This window comes from Zootoca vivipara, chromosome 12 (genome assembly GCF_963506605.1).
Source record: "Zootoca vivipara chromosome 12, rZooViv1.1, whole genome shotgun sequence".
Taxonomy (NCBI): Eukaryota; Metazoa; Chordata; class Lepidosauria; order Squamata; family Lacertidae; genus Zootoca; species Zootoca vivipara.
Window position 1 is genome coordinate 49,264,407 of NC_083287.1, and position 22,436 is coordinate 49,286,842.

Sequence of the window (22,436 nt, forward strand, 5' to 3'; positions counted from 1 at the left end):
CATTGGCTGTTTAGACCAGGGGTGAAGAACCTCAGGAGTGAATGTGGCCCTCCAGGCCCCTTTCCCTGGCCCTTGTATTTCTGCCCAGGCAGTACCCCTCACCGGCCCCCACTTTGCACTCCAAGTGCTTCTGCTGGGCTGGGATGTGTCCTTCCATTCCCAGATTAGGGGTAGAGAGAGTCGTGTGTTGGCATGTGAAGAAACGAACCTATTGTGCAAAGAGGAAATGTGCAGGACTTCAGGGGTGGGCCTTGGTAATATGCCACCCTGTAGGGAAGGCTGTGCACTCCTGAAACCGTACTGCTTCCGGGGACTTTCTCTGCCTGCTTTTGTCTCTGATCCCATTCACCACTGGCATGCGGCCCTTGAAAGGTCGTTCAGAAGGGAATGTGGCCCTCGGGCGGGAAAAGTTCCCCCACTGCCTGTTTAGACTCATCTGCATGATGGATGCCCACAAATGCTGGCGCTGGCGCTGCTCTAAGCCCCTCTTGCCAATCTCCTGGAGAGTCTGATGAATTAGCTACTTTGATCTGTCACTTTTATGGGGATCTTATCTGGCTTGCCAATTCTAGAGGGCGGATGGGCAGCTAGCTCTTGGCAAATGGAGGTTCTGCTCTCTCTCTCTCTCTCTCTCTCTCTCTCTCTCACACACACACACACACACACACACACACACACACCACTGCCCTGGACTTCAACCCTGTCTGTGAGCACAGAGAAGAGGGAGGTGTCTGTTCACGACAGTCCAGCCTCAAATCAGCAGAATTTGCAGAGTTCCTTTGCAACGCTGGTGCTGCTGGTGATGAGGATGATGACTAATGCTGCTTTTGAACTGCAGCAAAGTGCAGGCTGACAGGAACAAAAGTAAACGAGAAGCACGGAGCGATGTCTGTAAGATCAAGGAAATCTGCTGTGCTCTGGCAGCAGCCATGAACTGCGCTTGGAAAGTTCACAGAAAGTTGAGGTGGTAAAGACTATGTTTAAAAATTTGACAGACACCCGAGTTACCACATTCTGTCTTCACCACAACCCTGTGAGGTAGGCCAGTGTGAGAGAGCGTGTGTACTAGTGTCCCAAAGCCATCACGGACCTTAATGGCTGGTCAAAGTCCACTTCATGACACATTTCATCCCATTGGCTGTATAGATGCAGAGGGGTTTGGGTGCAGAAGAAAGGCTCCAGACCTAGAAAGGGGCAGGAAGCCAAGGAAGAGTTCCCCTATCAGACACCAAGAACACAATGCCTCTGAGCATATTCTATGCACATTATAAGGCACATTATGCCATGTAAACAGTCATAGTCTTCCCCAAAGAATAATGAGCTACACACAGAGCCACAAATTCCAGCACTCTGAAGAAACTACACCTCCAATTACATCAAGGATGGAGCATTTATGACCCTCCAGATGTTTTAGAACTAGAACCCCAGTTACCTCTGACCATTAGCCATCTTCTACTAAAACCTCTTGTCTTTCTCTACTGCCCCCCTTGCAAAGCTAGTCTGCATAGCCGTGGCTAAGGGAGTTGTCTCCGAAGCAATGTCAGACAATTTCTATGTCCTCATCTAGAAAGAAATAGCCCTCCTTTAATAAGTGACCAAGGCTGGCTTGGGGCAGAGGAAGAGAATGACTCATGCCACCCTGACTGGGCTGCAAAGTGCAAGATTCAGGGACTGATGCTCTGTGCCTGATTCCGCACTCTCCTAAAATTATTTCCCACTTGCAAACTGCATTCCTTCCAGGGCCAGGATAGCTCACTAGTCTCCTTTTTTTAATTGCTCCAAGTGCCATTAAATATTTCTGTTTAGAACCGTACATTCTGGCTCCAGCATGACCTCTTGCCTTGCTAATCTGTCAGCAATTCACAGCTTTGGCTTTTTCGCAGACATGATTTCAATAGAACAGTGACCTATTTCTTATTATTCCATCTTTTTGAGGAGGTTGTCATTTGGAACTAGGAACGAAGAGCAATAAAGTGGGAGAGAGAGCGCCAGTGATTTAAAACGGGAAGAACTCGCTCCGTGCTTGAAATAATAATCATAATAATCATCAGCTGAGTCTTGCAAAATGTGGGTGTTTAACAGGACGGAAGGCATCCCATGCTGAATGCATTCTGTAATGAATCCCTTTCCTCCACTGCGGCTAACCTTAGGTTGACTCTGCCCTGAAAGTGAACTCATGCCTGCTGTCCTCAGCTTGCATAGCACAAGGAGAAATGCTGAGCCCAAGGTCTGGGTGCCACGTGGGCAGCATATATTCCCCAGTGGTTCCTATAGGCACTTTCCAGCTCAGTCTCTTCTTCTGGGCCCAAGCTACCAATACCAGCTGTTGTGGTGGGGCAGATCTGCCCTCTGAACACCAGCATCACTGCAACTTATCCGGATGGTGCAGTGCAACAGTGAGATTGCACTGGAAGAGGCATTCTGGTGCCACCACCAGTATGTCCCTGCAGCCCCAAGCTTGCAACCACCGCACCCCCACCTGCCCTATCCTGGTAGGCGGATGCTATGGCAGGTGTCAGGAGGGTGGTTCTGCCTAATCATTGGCATACCCCTCAAATGTCCCAGAAAAACTGGGACATTTCATTTTCCCTTGCGAGAGCATGGCGGCCAATTTGGGCGCCATGGCCTCGCACAATTTCACGCCGAGATCTCGCCTCCCCGCCCCCCAGTGCTTTTTCAGAGCTGCAATCTTCCACAGCGCCACAAAATGCACATTTTGGGGTGCTCTGAAAGCACGGCCCTGAAAATAGTGTATATTTTGAGTTCCAAGATCTTGCGTGGGTAATGTGACAAGAGAAGAGATTCTGACCAAGCATCAGGAAGAACTTTCTGATGGTAAGAGGTGTTTGACAGTGGAACAGACGAAGAGGTGTTCGACAGTGGAACACCCTCGGGAGGTGGCGGACTCTCCTTCCTTGGAAGTTTCTAAGCAGAGGTTGGATGGCTTTCTGTCATGGATGTTTTAGAGTAGCTGGGGAAACTCAGCCAGATGAGCAGGGTATAAAAAATTAAATTATAATTAAATTCCTGCATGGGGTATTTCCCAACTCTACAATTTTTTGGTTCTGTGGTTCTAATATTCTATGGGCCGCTGCCCCACCGCCCTCAGCCAGCCCCCAATCCGGAGTCCATTGGAACCACAGTCAGTTTCTAGTGGATTCCCAGCAGAATTCCACGCCAAGTGCCAGTGAGAGGCGAAAACTCAAAAGTGCTGTGGAATTCCATTTGAGTTAAAATTCAGCAACCGCGCCGCTTGCCTTAAAAGCAGAAGGAATGCACAAGGAGCAAACTGCCTCCAGTTGAGTGCAAAGGTTTCCTCTTAAAAATCAATTCCTTTGAGATTTGGGCAGTACAGTAGCCATGGCTTTGTTTTGTTTTTGTAATTGCATCTCAAGCATTTTGTGCAGCTGTGAAATTTCACAAATTAACAATAAAGGGAAACAAATTGAGAATCTCATCTGTTTCTGTTGAACATTAATTTACATCAATTTGGCTAAAACAGGGGAAATAGGAGCAAGGAAATGTGCTCTCCTTTATCATTCCAGGTACTACTTAGCACCAATCAGCTAGTTTCGTACACATTTGAAGAGGCGCCACATAGACAGAAGCCTGCCAGTGACTGTAGTTCTGGTTCCTAAAGCCATTGCCAGCCGTGTAGCACAGAGAGCTCTCTTCCACCTTGCTTTCTGAGCCCCCAGCTTCCTTCAGGAATAATTTTGCTTGCCATCCAAGGTACAAACATTTTTCTAAAGGCAAACCCGCACATCCATATTCCTCATGTTCTAATTTCAGAAAGGTGAAAGCAAAAAAAAAAAAAAGAACTCCTTTAGAAGCCGGTTGTAACCTAGTCTGGTCCTGTTTAGACTGCAACACTTGAAATGGTTTGACTGTGTGACTGGAGTTTCCAGCATCGCAATTTCTCCGAAATGTAACTAAGCAGGGAGCAGAATGTGCTGAGACTTGCACAGTGGGACGTGGTTATCTTGGCCAGCGGGGCGAAACGAAAACAATGGGATCATCTGAACCTGTAATAATAGTAATCAGAGGAGAACTCAAGAGCTTTCTTTTTGTTTTATGGGTCCTGTGTGCATCAACTCAAAGTGTAAAATGCTTTGTTTTCGTTTGGTGTTTTTCCTCTCTCTCCTGAAAGTGACATTCTCTCTTTACACAAGAGCCCTGCTGGGATTAGACCAAATATCTAGCTAGCCCAGCATCCTGTTCTTACAGGAGACAACCTGATGCCTATGGGAAGCCCAAAAGCAGCACCTAAACACAACAACACTCTCCCCAATTGTGATCCCCAGCAGCTGTATTTGATGTACTGTATGTTGATTTCAGCAGTGAAGGCATTGTTGCTTGTGGCCATTGATAGCATACCCTCCAACATTTCTCCAGTGAAAATAGGGACATCCTATTCCAATATCATCATCATCATCATCAGCAGCAGCAGCAGCAGCAGCAGCATATTTATACGCCACCCAACTAACTTGGTTGCCCCAGCCACTCTGGGCGGCTTCCAACATATATAAAAACATAATAAAACATTAAACAATAAAAAAAATCCCAATATTTAGATGTCTTCTAAAGGTTGTATAGTTTCTTATCTCCTTGGCTCGGGAGTCGCATAACTCTGTTCGCTCCAACATTTCACTGAGGAAAATAGGGACATCCTAAGGAAAAGTCCCAACCTAGCAGTTCGAAAGCAGCTCAAAGTGCAAGTAGATAAATAGGTACCGCTCCAAGGAGGAAGGGAAGGTAAATGGCGTTTCCATGTGCTGCTCTGGTTTGCCAGAAGTAGCTTTGTCATGCTGGCCACATGACCTGGAAGCTGTACGCCGGCTCCCTCAGCCAATAAAGCGAGATGAGCGCGCAACCCCAGAGTCAGTCATGACTGGACCTAATGGTCAGGGGTCCTTTTACCTTTTAAGGAAAAGTTGGGTATTCCAGGATCAAATCAGAAACCGGGACGGCTTCTGTAAATCCAAGACTGTCCCTGGAAAATAAGGACACTTGGAGGGTCTGTGATAGCCTTATTCTCAATGAATTTGTCTAATCCTCTTTCAAACCCACCCACTGCCACATACTGGTTCACACTTCCCACCTGTCCAAGAAACAAGAAGTTCAGAAGCAAGGCTACTCACGTGGCCTTCAGGTTAATAAAGATTCCACGCAATTGGTTTGCAACGTGTTCATGCCCATCCTTCAGGTGTTTGTTTGTGTGTAAGCACACTTGTCCTCTGTGGAAACATGGCAGGGCCATCTTCTTTTTGCTCTAAACTGTGACTTGGCCTGGAGACTTCCCACAGGAAATGTTAACAGACCACAGCATGGCATCTCCCAACACCCTGCTGGGTAAAGTGGTTATTCTGCTTCCTGAGAAAATGGCAACAAGGCTGCTGGCCATATGAGCAGGACCGTAAAATGGCTGGTTCAAGTTCATGTGTGTCTCTTTTTGTTTGACGTGAAAACTGAACCCAGAGGCAATTCGGTGCTCCTGCTGTGAGCTTTATAATTCCATTTGTTCTCTACTCCGGGTAGAGGAAGGGTGCTTTGCAAACTTTCATGCATTTATTCCTCCCCACTGCAATTAATAATCATATAATGGAATGGAAAACCTCAGGCTGTACTTTGGCTTAGTGCTTTATAGCTCCCAAAGGTGGGTGAAATGTGGCAGAAATGTTATTTCTGGGTTTACAGAAAGAAACCCTGAGGTTTTCACAGATAGTTTGGGGGTACCAGTGGAATTTGAAAGGCACCTTAACTGCTTTCCATCCTTCCCAGCCCTAGCAATGATGGCCTCCCCCCAAACCCACTGAGTCACTTTCACAGCATTTAATGGTTACGGTTAACCATTGGCAAGCTGGCACATTCCATAATGTCTCTTGGAATCTTGTGGGGCTCATACCAAAGATGGGGCAGTTCACACACTATCGTGTACTTGCAGTGAACCACCTTGCACACCTCTCTGTGTATTCAGCACAACATGTGCCTGTCTCGGCGCATCCAGCCAGTTCTATCCAGCGGTGTAGCTGGCTGGGTAGAACATGCAGCCAGGGGGTGGAGCGCGGAGCGGAGCGCGGAGCCTCTCCACAGCCTCCCCTTCAGCTGTAGGGCAGCTGAGGGAGAGGCAGGGGCAGGTGCATGCTCCACACTGCCGTTTCAGCCAGCGCCAAGCCTGCAGGCGCCCAAGCCACCACGTCACTCCCAGGAAAGACACATGGCTTGGGCACACTGCAGGCCCCATGGTAAGTGCTGGCTCCTGCAGTGTGGCGCCCAGTGCCAGCCGCGTTTTGTTGCGTTTGTTGACTGAACTAAAAAGTTTCGGAAGCCCACTTTTTATTTTTAAAAAACTCATATTTTTGTCATTTTGCCACCCCTCCCCCTCAGTGATGACACCTGGGGCGGCCAACACCCACCACACCCCCTTCCTCTGCCACTGGCTCTATCCACCCGTCTTTAAAGAAAGGTAAACAAAATCTGACACATCACTCACCTCCGTCACAGAATCCACGTTGATGACGGGTTTACCCAATTTCTTGTAGCACATTTTATCATGTCTCCCACTTTGCTCCTCCCACCAGGATAACCAACTTCCTGTCACATCAGAAGCCATGATCTGTAAGCCAACAACAAACCACATCTTAAGGATGGCTAGTGACGGAGGCTTGTTAGGGAACAGCAGACCATGAGCAACACAACGAGAAGTTAAATCTTTGGCTGTGTATACACTGCTGTTTACTTTGCACCAAGTGCACTCTCACTGCTGGCTTGGGAAGCAGTAGACACACAACGTAACACACAATCCATATCAATCCTGGGTCTACTTGGTTGTTTCTTAAGAGAGGCTGGATCGAGACACACCAAAGAAGCGATTCAGTTTAAACGCATTGCAAACTTTGTATGAGAAATCAGGTTGGCAAAAACGGAACTCCACAGCGCCATCTGGTGTCACAGTGTTAAGAATGCATAAACAACGCATATAAACTGTTTTTTCTTTGACAATGTAGCTGAGTCCAAAGACTGTGTTTCGATGTGTTCCCCCACCCCACCCCGAATCCACTTCAATCCGAATTGAGAGATATAATGACGCATCTGCATTTTAAAACATTAATGTAGCACAGCCTCCCTGGGTTCGTTTACCCCGCTTACGTCCTGGGAGGTGCAAAGTGGGAGCAGCCAGGCATCACTGTGCACCAGCATGCCGCTCATTCACATCCAGGCGCAGTAAGTCGTTCTAGGTTTTTGTTACATGTGAATTCAACCACTGCTTGTACAGGCTCACGTGTCAGGCCGTGTGTGATGAGGGGCAAACAAGGCAACACAGCTGTACCACAAGCAGTCTTTCCAGAGTTGGCCCAACTCATTTATTTGCCCTAGGTGAAGAGCAAGATGGAGCAATCCCATGACATATACCAGGGGTGGCCAACTCCCAAGAGACTGCGATCTACACAGAGAGTTAAAAACTGGCAGTGATCTACCCCCTTTTGGGGGGTTCAGGTCAAAGTTGTTGAGGGTTTTTTTAGGAAGGAAAGCCCTGCTTTTTGGGGTTCACGTATAAGTTCTTGAGCTGCTTTAGGAAGGAGGAAAGCGACTGAGCTTTTATCTTAGGAAGGAAAGCGCTGTTTTTGGTGGTTCAAGTCATTTTAGGGGTGCAGGACAAAGGTGTTGAGTTTTTTTAGGGGAGCCAAAGTTTTTTAGCTTCTTTGGGGGGGAGCCACTGATCTTCTAGTGATCTACCACAGACGTCCAGTGATCTACCGGTAGATCACGATCCACCTGTTGGACATGCCTGACATATACAAAAGGCAACTGGAATGGCAATGGAATCTGGCTTGCTGGTGATGGGACAGCAACCTCCACTGTAAGTAAAAAGAACAAGCTAGCTTAGATGGGGCTTCTATCCAGGCTGATTTCAGCAGGGAGAGGGCACTCTATGGGCACAAGGCCTTGGTGGGCCTCTGGGCATCAGGCTGGTGACCCCTGGGATACTGTTGATCATGTACACATGAAGGAAGAGAAAGGAAGTGAGGACTGCTCTGAGGTTTAAGAATGACTGGAAGGGGGCTCCATCTGCTTGGTCAGAAAGTGACTCTCCTGTTTCACTTGGAGGAAGACAGAGTATGGATGCACATTCCATTCGTCAGAGCAAAACCGCTGATTACACTGTGTAAGTTGAGTCGGAGGACTGTCTGCAAAACCAGATGAGTTAAAGGAAGTTCATAAAAGGCTCCTTCCCGCATCCATCCATATTCAGACCATGTCATCTTGGGTATGGTATATATGCTATGTTTAGCAGCAAAACCGCTCCTTGGCCCCCTAGTCAGCGCTGGAAAGGAATCCAGCAGTATCAGGGCACACAGTCTGGAATGAATGGAAACAGATGCTTATGAATCAGCTAACTGCTGCCTTTCGCGCAGGAGAAGGGAACGATTATTTCTCACTTCAGCAAAACATTTCACTTTTTCTACTTCATCCTTCCAAGCAGCCTTCTGAAGTGGATTGCGACTGTTAATATCAACTGTGTTTGACCACACACACACACCCTCAATCAAAGGTCTTAACAGGGTAAAATGCAAATAGGTAAAATCAATTAAATGCCAATTTTCTAATCAATGTGCAATACAAATTCCTTAAAATGCTCATCCAACAATACAATAAGTACAAGCCCTAAGCCACCCCACTAAAAAAATGAGGACCCACAGAAGCAGCTAACTTAACCACCAAAATCCTGGGTCAATAAGAAGTATTAGCCTGGCACCTAAAACCGGACCATGGTGGTAAAGGTAAAGGGACCCCTGACAATTAAATCCAGTCACGAACGACTTAGGGGTTGCGGCGCTCATCTCACTTTAAAGGCCAAGGGACAGGGCCGGCTCTTCATAGACCCCCGGTGGCGCAGCGCACCACGGCGGGGGGGCTGGTAAGCTGGGCGCCGGGCTGACAAGGAGGGCGCCGCGCAACGAAGCCGCGCAGAAACCAATTGCGGCCTGCGAGGGCGGGGCGGGCGGCGGAGCGATCTCCGCCCCTCAGCACCAGGGCGCGCGATCTGCTCAAGACGGCCCCTACCAAGGGAGCCAGCGTTTGTCCACTTCTGCAGACAGTTTTTCCAGGTCATGTGGCCAGCATGACTAAGCTGCTTCTGGCGAAACCAGAGCAGTGCACAGAAATGCCGTTTACCTTCCCGCCAGAGCAGTACCTATTTATCTACTTGCACTTTGACATGCTTTCGAACTGCTAGGTTGGCAGGAGCTGGGACTGGGCAATGGGAGCTCACCCCGTCATGGGGATTCGAACCGCTGACCTTTTGATCAGAAAGCCCAAGAGGCTCAGTGTTTTAACCCACAGCGCCACCCGCGTCCCGATAGTGCCATTCCACAAATGGGTGGCCACTGCTGAAACGTCCTGTCCGCTACTGTTTGAAAATTGTTATTGGCACAAATGGTCTCCAGCACTGAGTTTATGTATGTTTTGATTCTGTAACACTGTTGGATTAAATGGGATGTCTTGTTACGGTATGCAGGGAAAATGACAACAAAACAATTACTGGGGGTGGGGTGGGGTGGGAAATCCTCTCCATGTGGCTCCACCCTCCAGACCTCCCTTGGATGAGACAGGTGGGTTGTCTCATCCAAGCTGTAACCCTGGACCTGGTCACCACTCAGCAGACAACCAAGCTGCAACCAAGTTCTAAGTATGTGAAATGATATTTGCTCACCTTCATCTTCCTACTTACCAGTCATCTTTCCTTTCCCACCCTATGTAGTTTTTTCAACAACAACAACAAAAACCTGGAGTTATTTATAAGACTCTTCCTACTTTGAAAAAATAATTACAACAATCTTCATTCCATTTCAGTTGCCAGTTTGCAAACAAATCTTGCAAACTAAAAAGAAGGGTTGCTTTTTGAAATGTGAAACAGCCACTGGTAGATTTCATTTATTTGCTCCTTCATTTTGTTTTCAATTTCACAATTTGGGTCCCATTTCCTCATTTATCTCTGGTATAAACAAGAGCGATGTTGACCAAGACCTGTTTATATACTTTTACACTTATATCCTTTGGCTTGTGCTTAGATTCAGCCCCTCAGGAATGCATTGTTAGAGATAGACAAGGCTGGGCAAGAGGCCAGTTCACTGCAAATGAAGCAAGAGCTTCCACCAAAGTAGGGAACAGGTTAGGTTATTAGAACGCGTGTGTGTGTTGTTTTTCAAATCCCAACAATGCAACAATATCCCTGGGAAATGGCTGGCTTGACTGGAACTGGCTGCTGGCAGTATCCCTTTCCTAAAACAGCTGTACCAGCAGCAATGTTTGCACCGCTGAAAAGGGTGCTTTATAATTAGAGGTACCAAACGTATTATCCAAAATCCAGTGAGGAAGATTTGTGTATTGAAACAACTTTCAAAAATAGAAGAGGAACGGTGGTGTCCTGGAGTCCATAATGGGTTTTCTAACACATTCAATGCATTGATCAAGTAAGTCCACAAAAGCTAGAAGCCTGCAAGTGTGTGTGTGTGTGTGTGTGTGTGTGTGTGTGTGTGTGTGTGTGTGTGTGTGCCATGAGGCTAGAAGCTTGAATTTCCATGTTGGTTGTCATCTGAAGTCTGCATAGAAATGCAGGTATTTATAACCTCTTGACTGGCTAGGAAAAACATTTCTACCCAGGAGCATAGCGTGGGGGGTGCCAGGGGCTTGTGGCTCCAGGTGCACAATTTTCAAGCAGGCGCGAAGCAGGCGCCCCCAGCATGGCCTGGCCTAGTGCTCCTCTCCGCCCGCCAAGGGCCACATTGGCCAGCCAGGCAGCTCATTGCAGCTCCACTTTGCTCCGGTGGGGGTGGGGTCACTCTGACAGCATTAGATGGGCTGCACCCACTGCCCGACATATACCCACCCGCCCTGGACGCCAGCAACCAATGCTATGCCACTGTTTCTACCAAGTGGACTGGTTGAGGAGAGACAGAATGACCCACCCCTCCCTTCTCCACTAGCCTTCTGCATGTCCATGCTGGTCTTAGAGAAAGGGCTCATTCCTCCTCAGCAGCCAGCATAGAACATGTTCCACTGATCCTGGCCCAACTGCACTGGCTGCCAATAGTTTCCGGGCCCAATTCAAAGCGCTGGTTTTACTGGGCACAAGGGTGGGGTGCACACACATTTAAAAAATGCACATTCTGTTTCCAAGCAACAGGTCTCATTTCCCAGGTATTTGTCTCTGCTGGGTCCTTAGGCAGGGTAGACGTGCATAAGGGTTCAGATATTCATGTGTAGCAAAACTTCTTAACAGCAGGAGACCAGAGCAGGATTTCTCACTAGTCTGAGCAACTTGGAGACTCTGCTTCTGGATATTGACCTCTTCTTGCTTTTATCACATGGGATAGACTTGCACTGTGCAGGGGGCTAATCCTCTAGGAAAGTTAATTCGAATGGCTGGGCACTTCATTGTTTATGATCAGCTTAAGAAGGGGCTTGAGACTGACTGCTTAGGCCTTTAAAACATTGCTGGCTCCACTTCCTAGAAAGAACAAAAGAGCCTTTATTGTCTGCAGAAGACCATAGCACTCCTAATCATTTTGGATTTGGCCCCACAAAACAGGAATCAGAAGTAGTCTTATCCTCTCTCCATTTAAAACTTAATAAGGTTGTTTATTTTGTTTGTAAACATAAATAGTGGTTTTGTCCAAAACCTTTTGCCTCTTGAAAGCAAAACAAGGCAGGATCAAATGCATATATTTTTTTATACCTCTTTTATTTCGTTCCAGCTGCAATTGAAGCTTGCCGTGGGAGTCTAAATGCTTATTCACCAAGTGAAAAAGAAGCCAGATTAGCCAGAGGTAATGTTTGTTCAGTCAAAACTTCAGATGCAAGGGAAATACTCATAATACTGTTGTTATAGCTGTCAAGTGAGAGGACAAAAATTTCTCTAGACTCTTGTAATTCAATAGCTAAAAGATCTTTCTTCAGTGAGCACTGTTGGCTGAAAGGTGCTTCCTTAAATTAGTATTGATGGCTTTTGATGACTGGTGGCAGCTTGCTACTGAACACACACTAGTTGTTTTGGTGGGAATTTGACAGAAACAGTTGGAGAGAAGCTAGTGAAGGAGGCAGAAATCACATTTTGTTTTCCACCAGTTAAATGCTAAAGAGCCTTGTATGGGAGGGTTTCAAATGACATGTTATTTGTTATGGGGGAAACCAACATGGGTTAAAATCCAGCAGTATCGGTCTTGGCTGTTGCCTGCTTCTTCATGTTCATTTCCTATTTTTGTAAATATAATATTACAATAAAAGATAATTGAGATTGTTCTCTCACAAGGAAACTGATCCTTTACAGGGCTGCCCCTGAAACTTCCTACTATTTGGTGAAATGGGAGCAAACCCCTGTTTTATTATATCGATGGCTGAAATAGCAATATCCAGCCTTTAACGCCCAGCACTGCATGAATAGAACAGTGAGTAATCAGGGTAGACAGCCAGCTATATCAGATTGGAGCTACAGATTAGTACACTAAAGCATACATTTTATTTGCAGGGCTGATTTATGGCATGGACCTATGAGCCACTGCATGACACGGTTATTCAGACTCGCTGCTTGGATATGTGTTCCTGACTTCCTGACCTGGAATGAAGCACAGCTGGGACTAATTTGGCTGCCTTGTCCTCCTGGCCCTCCAGCCTCTCAGTGGCTCCTGCAAAATAAAGCAGGATGAAGAAGAGGCCATTGGTAGATTCATCAGCAGGCTGTGCTCAGAGCACCCCAGTTGCCCCATTAACCAGCCTAGTCCACCCACCTGGTTTGGAATGAAGTTGAACGTAGTCATCAGGGTTAGCAGCCTTCTTCTCCATTAATTCCTCTAGACCAGGCATCCCCAAACTGCGGCCCTCCAGATGTTTGGGCCTACAACTCCCATGATCCCTAGCTAACAGGACCAGTGGTCGGGGAAGATGGGAATTGTAGTCCAAAACATCTGGAGGGCCGAAGTTTGGGGATGCCTGCTCTAGACCAGGCACAGGCAACCTTGGCTCTCCAGATGTTTTGGAACTACAACTCCCATGATCCCTGACCACTGGCCCTGTTAGCTAGCGATCATGGGAGTTGTAGTTCCAAAACATCTGGCGAGCCAAGGTTGCCTATGCCTGGTCTAGACTAATCCTCTTTAAAAGTCCTTAAAGTTGGTGGCCATCACTGCCTCTTTAACTATGCCATGGACAAATTAACTCCTGAATCTTCCAACATTCAACTTCTTTGGATGTTCCCGAGTTCTAGTATAACGAGGGAGGGATAAACACTTTTCATTATACACTTTCTTTGCACCATGCATAATTTTATACACCTCTACGTATGTCACCTCTTATTTTTTTAATTCTGTATGAAAATTCACTTTGTATGCAGATAGTTCTTCTAGGTTTAATTCCCAGAACTGTGTTGTTGGCATCTGCCTGTTGGCATCTGACTGTGTTGTTGGCATCTGCCTGTCTTGAGAGACAACGGAGTGTGCCTCCGAGGTGAAGTCAAACCGCTGCATTAGCAGCACCCAAGTGACCTCCCCGGGGTACAAGTCTGGACAGTGTGTATGGAGCTCCTGGGCTGCCCAGGGAGCAGAAAACAACAACAAAACCCTCTTGGCCTGGCTGGTGTGGTCCAAAGGAAAGCAGAGAAATCTGTTTGGCACCAGCTTGGCTACAGGAATTGCCGGAAGGAAGTGTTCAAGGTGCCATCCAACCTTCTTAGGGACTCCGTTCTGGATTTGTAGGGGTTTACTCCTTAGCCTTTTCTTCTGAAGACATCCCACAAAGCAGCGGAGGTTTAGCATCAGAGTCTTCCTTCTCCCAGATGGGCTACCTTCCCAGGTTGACGAGCCCCATCTGCCCCTCACTTCCCTCTACAGTTCATGCAGAAACCACCTTCTTGACCGATGGACCCACCATTGGTCTTGTTCGGTCAATCCGCCTGAGCCTGTCTTCACGTGTAAAGAGCCTGTCTTCACGTCTTCACCCTAACTCACTGAGGGTTTGAGACCCATTGGCTACCTTCACCTGGTTTAGCCAGTCAGTTAAAGCCATTCCTGGAGTGTGGCCACCGTCACATGGTGACAGCTTCTAGGAGCCATAGGTGAGAGCTGAGTGCAGGGTGGGGACCAAAGGTGGACAGTCTACCCCAGAAGGAGCATGACATGACCCCCACCAGAGGTACTACCTAACCCCTAACACCCCATACCCCAAGAAAACTACTGTGCAGTGCAACCCTGCAGAGTGGCTGCCAATCAGAGAAGGCAACACTGAGCTAGACTGACACATCTGATAAAGCCCAAGTTCTGATCCAGCCAAAGCTTCTCTTGCTCATCTTCACACTCCCCATTGTCCTCACGTCTTGCCTTCCTAGGAATTCCATATTGTGTGGGGTAACAGCTGTTCCTTTAGCACCTTGAGATACAAAACTTTCCATATCACTTATATACCACAAGGCATTGTGCATTTCCAAGAATCTGTTGCCGAGAAGTTTAAATCCTAGTAAAAACAGCAAAGAGTCTTGCGGCACTCTTTGTGCTGCAGATACTACTAGTTTCTGCTCTTTAATTCAGCTTTCTTTAGGACCTTGTAGAAATCTGAGGGGTGGTATTTGATCCCCCGCAGAGCGTGAAAAGACGGACAAGTTATGCTCTGCACAACTGCATTAATCTAAGAAACAGTGAAAAAGTTTTGGGGGAGAACTGGGTAAAAGGAGAGAGAAAGAGAGAGAGGTTTCGGAGTCCTGCAGGGATCTTGGCAAGCAGTTCAGATGAGCCTTCTTCACACACAACTGAAGGGGGTAAGAACAGGAGACAAAAGGCAGCTAGTCTCTCTAAACAGGAAGACTTTTAAAAACCTTTTTCTCTCTCTCTCTGCAGTGCTGCAGCAGCCGCCCCAATGAATTATGCTAAACTCAGACTCAGGATCTGCATAGACACCTTCTTATTACGATGCAAAAAGCCACTGGAGAAAGTTAGGATTTAGTAACTGCCGGGCAAAACTATTTTGCTCCATTAACCCAGCAATCTGTCACCCCCTTTTCTTTCTTTCTTTCTTTCTTTCTTTCTTTCTTTCTTTCTTTCTTTCTTTCTTTCTTTCTTTCTTTCTTTCTTTCTTTCTTTCTTTCTTTCTTTCTTTCTTTCTTTTCCCTCTTTTTCTCCACCCCCCTTATCATGGAAGGAAATGAGATCTGCCTGGAAATGAGTTTTGCGGTTACTAGATTGGTTTGCTCTCTGGAGTTTGTGTCCTCTAGGATTTTTCCTTCCACCCCCCCTGGAACAATGTGAAGAAGCCTGATCCTACAGCCTGGATCCCTGCACTTTCTGATTTTAATTTTTTTTTTTGCTTGTTCGCCTGGCCGTAGTTTGTGCGTAAAAAGATAACATTTTTGGATGAAGCTTCTCTGAAGGCGAAAGGGGGTGTGCGGCGTGTTTGCTGATTTGGCTTCTCTCCAACGACACCAGAGATCATGAGCAAGAGGATTTCCCCTTGGGATGGGGACTTGAACTGAAGTAAGCCAGCAACAACTCTCGTGGGCTGTGTCCACATGTAATAATTATAATTTTTTTGAAAATCTGGGAGATTGCTAGGCGGAAACATAGGAATGGTGCCGTGTGGGAGAGCTGGGGCTGTGCAGATTTGATTTGCCTTATTGTTTAGAAAATGAATTATGGTGTAGCTTTGTGGAGAAATGGACAAGAGGCGCAAGGGAGATGTGACTCCCTGCTGGTGGGAAAACTTGCCCAGTTGGTATGGATGCTTCTCTCTGGGGACTTTTCACAGAGATTGCTGTGGGGGCTCTTTCTGAGGGAGGAAGGCAGGCACAGCTGGGGTCATGGGGGGTCACCATGTGGGGCTAATTCACACCCTTGTATCCTGCTCCCTCATGATATTAAGACCGGCCTCACCAATCTGGCTCAGACAGAAACCCCTCCTCATTCCTACACAAAAAGACCCACTCCCCACTGAAGGGGTCTTGGGAAGGCACCCAACGTGTGACACCCAAGGGGAAGTTCGTTGAGGGAAGAGGCAGCCCAATAAAAAACCCAAACGCCGTCGAGTCATGGGGAGTTGTGTGACTGGAGAGGAGAGCGATGTGTGCTGACTTTTTTTTTTTTACACGAGGAGGGGGTTTCTTCTTTCTTTCCTCAGGATAGGAAAAATAAATACATTTCGTGCGTGTTTGTGTGGCGGTGGCGAGGGAAACAGCGGAGTTATAGGGGAGCCTTAGGGGGGGGGTCCTGAGGGGAACTTATGAGAAAGCAAGAATGCTGTGAGGAGCGGGGCTGCGTGAGGGGGGACAGGAAACAAAAGCGGAGAGGAGGATTGCAGGCATATCTGCGGGGCGCGCGCGAAGGAAACAGGAGAGACGTGGGGGGTGGGCGCTGCGGATTTGGGTCGGGGGCGTTGCTAGTTGTGTGTGCGCGCGTCCCCCCTTTTTTTCTTCAGACTGGGGTGGGGGAGCGGGCAGGATCTGCTCCGCATCCTGTGGGCGAGGGTTACAGACAGAGCCCTGAAGCTTCTCTTTCTTTTTGTTTAAAGAGGGGCCGTGAGGGAAGTCGGAAGGGGGGGTCTTTTTAGAGGAGGCGAGGGAAGCCTCAGCCCACCCAGACATGGTGGGGTGGGGAGGCGGTGGCGTGAGGGAAGCAGCGCAGACATGGTTATGGGGAGGAGTTGGCTGTCTCCCTTCCTGGGCGAGGCAGGCGAAAGGGGTCTTGGCTGCTCCCGGAGTTTTCCCGCCCTCGAAGGGGTCCATTTCTCTCCACCACCACCCCGCCCCCATTTAGGAAGGTTGATATCCTGCGGTCAAAGGGGGAAGCGATTCCATAAGGAAGACCTTTTTCGGGTTGCTTCTCCCCAGGCCAACCCCTTGGACTTGGAAACTAGAAAGGCGCTTTCACACCTGAGGCTTGGGCTGCAATCCTGTACTCTTTAAGAGTTAGGAATAACGCCCCGCTGAGTTTAATGGGTTTGCCTATTGAGAAAACATGCACAGGACTGTGGCATTAAATTGAGGTTTTAGGGGATACGTGAGATGGAATATAAAATATCTGCACCACACCACCTTGGGCATGGGCTCAATTTTGAAGTAATTTTGATTTTAAAAATTAAAGGCCTTCATGTAGGGCAGGGATCGGGGCACTTGTGGGCCTCCAGATGGGAGTCCATAATCCCTAGCTAGTGTGGTCTATCATGATGGGACCCTGAGAACCATCATGCTCCAACCATCTGCAATGCAATAATATGCAGTTGCCCCATACAGGGATCAAACCTGCGAACTTGACGTTATCAGCACCGTGGTCTAACCAACACATAAATAGCACACGAGGCAGCCTCAAAGGCAGTGTTGGTGTTGCACATAGAATCATAGAATTGTATAGCTGGAAGGGACTGTGCAATTATTGCTGCACCACTAGGAAAACCCTCCTCATAGCTGCACGTATATTACATCTCTGTTCTTAGAGTGGATGCAAGAATCAAGGCTTTGAATATAATTTATAGCAGGAGCGGCTAAACTCTGTCCCTCCGGACTACAACACTCATTATCCCTGGCCATTGGCCTTGAGCGTTGGGAGTCCACCAGCATTCGGAGGGCCACATGTTAGCCTCTCCTGGCCCTATATTTTAAACTTCTTTACTGTAAATTGCATTGTGGGTTATTTTTAAATGAAAGGCAGCATATAAATACTGTAAGAAAGTAAATAAACGTGGCTTGAGGAGGAATGTGCCAAGCTTCACCCTGTGGCCAGTTTTCATATTGACCCAGGCTGCATTCAAGATAATAGGAGCGGTTCAGGAACACAGGGCCCAGGAAGCTGCCTTATACAGAGCCAGACCATTGGCTCATCTTGCTCAGTATTGTCTGCACTGACTGGCAGCAGCTCTCTAGGATTTCAGACATGAGTCTTTCCTATCCTTATCTGGAGATGCTGAGGATTGAACCAGCCCCTCCCTCAGGGGAATAAATTACTGCCATATGATGGAATGAAAAGATGGATGGACCCTTATCTGTATGTTTTCCTTTTGCCGCTTCTTCTGGCTGCTGAAATAGGGCTGCCAGGTGCTTCACAATTTACTGTTTTATCTTTGCCAATCCCAGGCAGGAAGCAAAACTAGGAAGTGTATTGAGTTCTTGATGGGCTGTGATAGATTTTGCTGGCAGGCTGTGTTTGGCTTCCTGGGTCACAAATTGTGTAGGCAGAGTTTGCTATGACAGGCTTCCCTTTGGCTTCGAGATATTAGCCCGGGCAGCCTTGTGCAGATTAAAGACAAACCCCATGGTATCTAGAGACTATTTTCTCTTGCGAATTGGATCAAGGAGTTGGGGAGACACTTGCTGGGATAAATACTTGCTACCCGTGCTGCCCTCCCACTGAGATTTATTGCAGAAATGGTTTTGTATGTGTGTTTCCACAAAGGAATATACTACGGTAATCTGAGGCAGCTCTGTGCCCCCCCCCCGGCCCACATATTTTCAGTATCCTTTAACCTTTGCCAAAGAATTGCAAGCATTTTGAAAACCTGGATTTTTGAAGCAGGATAAGTGAATGCAAACTAAGGATATGCATAATATTTGCAATGTCTATTCTGGTCACAGAATTTGATTTTCTTTGGCACAACCTTAGCGCAGCCTTGGCTTTTATTGAAATGACAGCAGCTAGCGTCAAAATAATTTGTCTTCCCTTTAGCTTTTGGACACTTGTGAGTAGCAACCACTATTTTGTGGTGAGGGAGATCAAGGAAAAACATATGGAATAAGCTACAGAGTTTGTTGCTTGAACTCTTAGCCATAACTATAGCCCTCCATTCTCCAAGGTGATGTAGGTGCATCATTCAATATAAGTTTGCCTAAACTCGGCAGGGCAGCTTCCGAGACTCCAGATTGCTAAGGAACACTGGTAGCAAAGTCTACTCTCATTTTGCATCTGAGAAGAGGCATGCCCAGAGCAGTGAAAATCACAGACAGCAGGGAAGGGAAAGAAATTATGTTGTTTGTCTGCATCTGATATGATTGCATGATCGGATCATTTAATCACACCTGATCAGCAGAATTACCTGTTCTCAAGGAAGGCATGCCCAGAGCCTCAGACAAGCCTCCTTTAGGCACAGTAAGTAGTTTGTCCAAGTCATACCAGAACGCTCTGGCATACAATTTGGGAATAACTGTAGTAGAATAATAGAATTGTGGAGTTCTTATTCTGTTTCAGCTGAAAGCTTACATGTGGAAAAACAGGGTCACTCCAGTGGGCTTTAGTCAAAAGTCTGGCCATGTTTTTAACCAGGCAAAGTTTCCAGATATTTTTCCAGGGTTTATTTTCCAGGGTTATTCTCATGTTACAATAAACAATGAAATGTTTAATATAATGAGTTTGCTCACGGGGGGTGGGGAGGCACAGGGGTTGGCCAGCTTAATGGTTACGCTTCTGGCTAATATGGCTGTGTGTCTGAGCAATCTACTGTAGTATCATTTGTTATCATGGTGTCGTTGCTCTTATCATTATTAATACATGTTTTTTTCCCCGTAGAGACCGCAACATCCCCCTGCTGTTTGTTTCTGCGCCAAAGATGATCCTTGACGTTAGCTTGATGCAGCCTGCTGTTTTAAGGCCTACTCCTGATCCTTGTTTGGCTCGGACCCTATGAGACTCTCCGCCCCAGTTCCTGCCTTGTTGTGGAACCCGCAGGATGGGGAGCAGTAGTTCAGCACTGAAAGTTTGCACTGAACACCAGGGAGGCATCAACTGGCTGAGCCTCAGCCCAGACGGCCAGTGGCTCCTGACAGGTAGTGAAGATGGCACTGCACGGCTCTGGAGCACTGCAGACAGCCAGTGCAGGGCCCATTTTCAAGGTAGGGGAAACCTTCCCTTAGCCACTGATTCTGGGGTGCAGCCTGTGGCAAACTTCCTCAGTCAAGATGGGAGCGGGGCAAAATGACCGCATCTGAGGTGATTTAACCTTGGTTACTCCCTGTCTGGGATGAGGGTGGCGCTGTGGGTAAAACCACAGACCCTAGGGCTTGCCGATCAGAAGGTCGGCGGTTCGAATCCCCGCAACGGGGTGAGCTCCCGTTGCTCGATCCCAGCTCCTGCCAACCTAGCAGTTCGAAAGCACCTCAAAGTGCAAGTAGATAAATAGGTACCGCTCCAAGCAGGAAGGTAAACGGCGTTTTCCTGTGCTGCTCTGGTTCGCCAGAAGCGGCTTTGTCATGCTGGCCACATGACCTGGAAGCTGTACACCGGCTCCCTCGGCCAATAAAGCGAGATGAGCGCCGCAACCCCAGAGTTGGTCATGACTGGATCTAATGGTCACAGGTCCCTTTCCCTTTCCCTTTACTCCCTGTCTATGACAACTGAGAATTCAGGGATTATCGCTGATTGCAAGGAAGAAAACAAAGGCTAGCTATGTAAATGGATTAAAATTAATAGATGAGAAGATGATTAAAGAAGAATGAAGTAGCAACATCAGGAAGCAATGGACATATGTTTGTAACAGGAGCGGGAAACCTAATTACTTTAAAAATTTGTACTGTATTGAATTTAAATAATTTGGATTGATTTGTTAAGGAGAGCAATTGTCTGGGGGGGGGGAAGAGACCCTGCATAAGGACATATTTATATCACAGATTCAAAACAAGTTAAGCAGACATCTCTCCCTTTCCTGGCAATCCAGGGTATTGTAGTTCTTCAAGTGGTTGCAGATCTGTAGATAATTCCAGGCACTGACAATCACACCTCCCAGGAATCCTTTCAGGGAAGTCCTGACAGCCTAGCATAAGATCAGTACAAAGCAGGCATCCCCAAACTTTGGCCCTCCAGATGTTTTGGCCTACAACTCCCATGATCCCTAGCTAACAGGACCAGTGGTTGGGGAAGATGGGAATTGTAGTCCAAAACATCTGGAGGGCCGAAGTTTGGGGATGCCTGGTACAAAGGTTCTTTCAGATCTGCCACAGTAATTGATTTAAGAGTGTGATGCAAACCTTCCTGTTATAAGACCAGAGAAGGGAAGCCTGTGGTCCTCCAGAGGTTGCAGGACTGCAGTCATCCCTGGACACTGGCTATGCTGCCCTGGGGCTGATGGGAGCCGAAATCCAACAACATCTGAATGTGGCTACATTCCTGTTACAAAAATCTCCTTTTGTAGTTTTTGGTAAATTTGTACTGATCGTTTTTAGTTCTGTATATTTTTTCCCCAGGACATGAAAGCTACATCACATTTTGCCACTTAGAAAATGAAGCTGCTTTTACATGTAGTGCGGATCACACAATTCGAAAGTGGGACGTGATGACAGGCCAGTGCCTGGCAATTTACCGAGGGCACACATCGATTGTGAACAGGTATGTACTACAGAGTCTTTTATTTAGAGCTGCCTTGATTTCTCCCCTGACCCTGCATTCTCTGCTTGTCACAACCTGTAATCTGATGCTAGTTAGCTCCTCAGCTAACTTCCTCAGGTCCCCCATCCTTATTTCTGATTCTGTTCAAAACTAGTTGTTTCCTCCCTATGCTGTATTGCACGAGTGGATTGCCTAAATTTCTGCTACACATGCTCTTGGCTGTATGCGATTAGTTATTCCAGCAAGAATGCTGATGCAGCCACAGCCTGGGCAAGAGAGACGGACAGAAGAACAAGGAAGAACTGAACCTAATCCTCTGCTGGGAATGAAATTGGCAACAGCCGCACCTGATAGAGAGATTAAAAAGCATTGTGTTAAGCATACTTCTTAGTAGTAAAAGAAAGAAAGGGGGGGGGGAATACAGCTAAAGCTTTGTTTTAAGATTTGGAATTTTGCCCTGCTGTTAATTACCCCCCAGAGAAGCTTAAACACAGACCTTGATTTGTTATGCTAAACGTGCATTATGTGTGCAAGCAAGAAAGGGTATTTTGTGTATGTGTCAGCTGCCAAATGTACTTCTCCTTTTTGCAAATGAAATTTCTAAATTAATTGGCAACCTAGGCTGGAATACAGAGGACCACCCTTAGGGCTACTATACTGTCTTTAGGGTTGGTCATCTGCAGTGTTCAGTTTTATTGCACCTGGGGAAATCTAGGGCTGTGACAAAGTTCACCTGTCCACATGGCCAAGCACTTCCATTACACAGCTGCACCACAATTTGTTTAGAAACAGCCACTATCTAGGAAACTATGGCGGGCATGCAACCATGGCTATTAGTGGATAAGGTTGAGAATTCAGCTGCCTCAGAATTTATTCTGACCCCATTTCAGTTAATCTAGATATACTGTAAATACGTCTCTGGAAAAGTAGCCGGGAATTCGAGGAACTAGCACAGTATTTTTTATTCCAGCAGGCTTCACAACTGAATTACGACATTACTGTATTTTTAAAACTCATTTTTAGTTTTATCCTACTGGATCTTCTGCACACCACTTAGAGACGACTGTGATTAAGCAGTATGCAAATTGGAGG

General features: G+C 47.0%; 1 protein-coding gene across 1 annotated transcript in view; it reads left to right on the plus strand.

The window, feature by feature from the left end:
- The first annotated feature begins 9,989 nt into the window (after positions 1-9,989).
- Positions 9,990-22,436, plus strand: part of WDR86 (WD repeat domain 86) — a 28,239-nt gene continuing 15,792 nt past the window's right edge. The window contains exons 1-5 of the mRNA XM_035129395.2: positions 9,990-10,475; positions 11,760-11,831; positions 15,371-15,518; positions 19,533-19,855; positions 21,203-21,344. Coding sequence (XP_034985286.1) covers positions 19,693-19,855; positions 21,203-21,344 — 305 coding nt within the window. The 5' untranslated portion in view covers positions 9,990-10,475; positions 11,760-11,831; positions 15,371-15,518; positions 19,533-19,692. The remainder of the gene's footprint in view (positions 10,476-11,759; positions 11,832-15,370; positions 15,519-19,532; positions 19,856-21,202; positions 21,345-22,436) is intronic.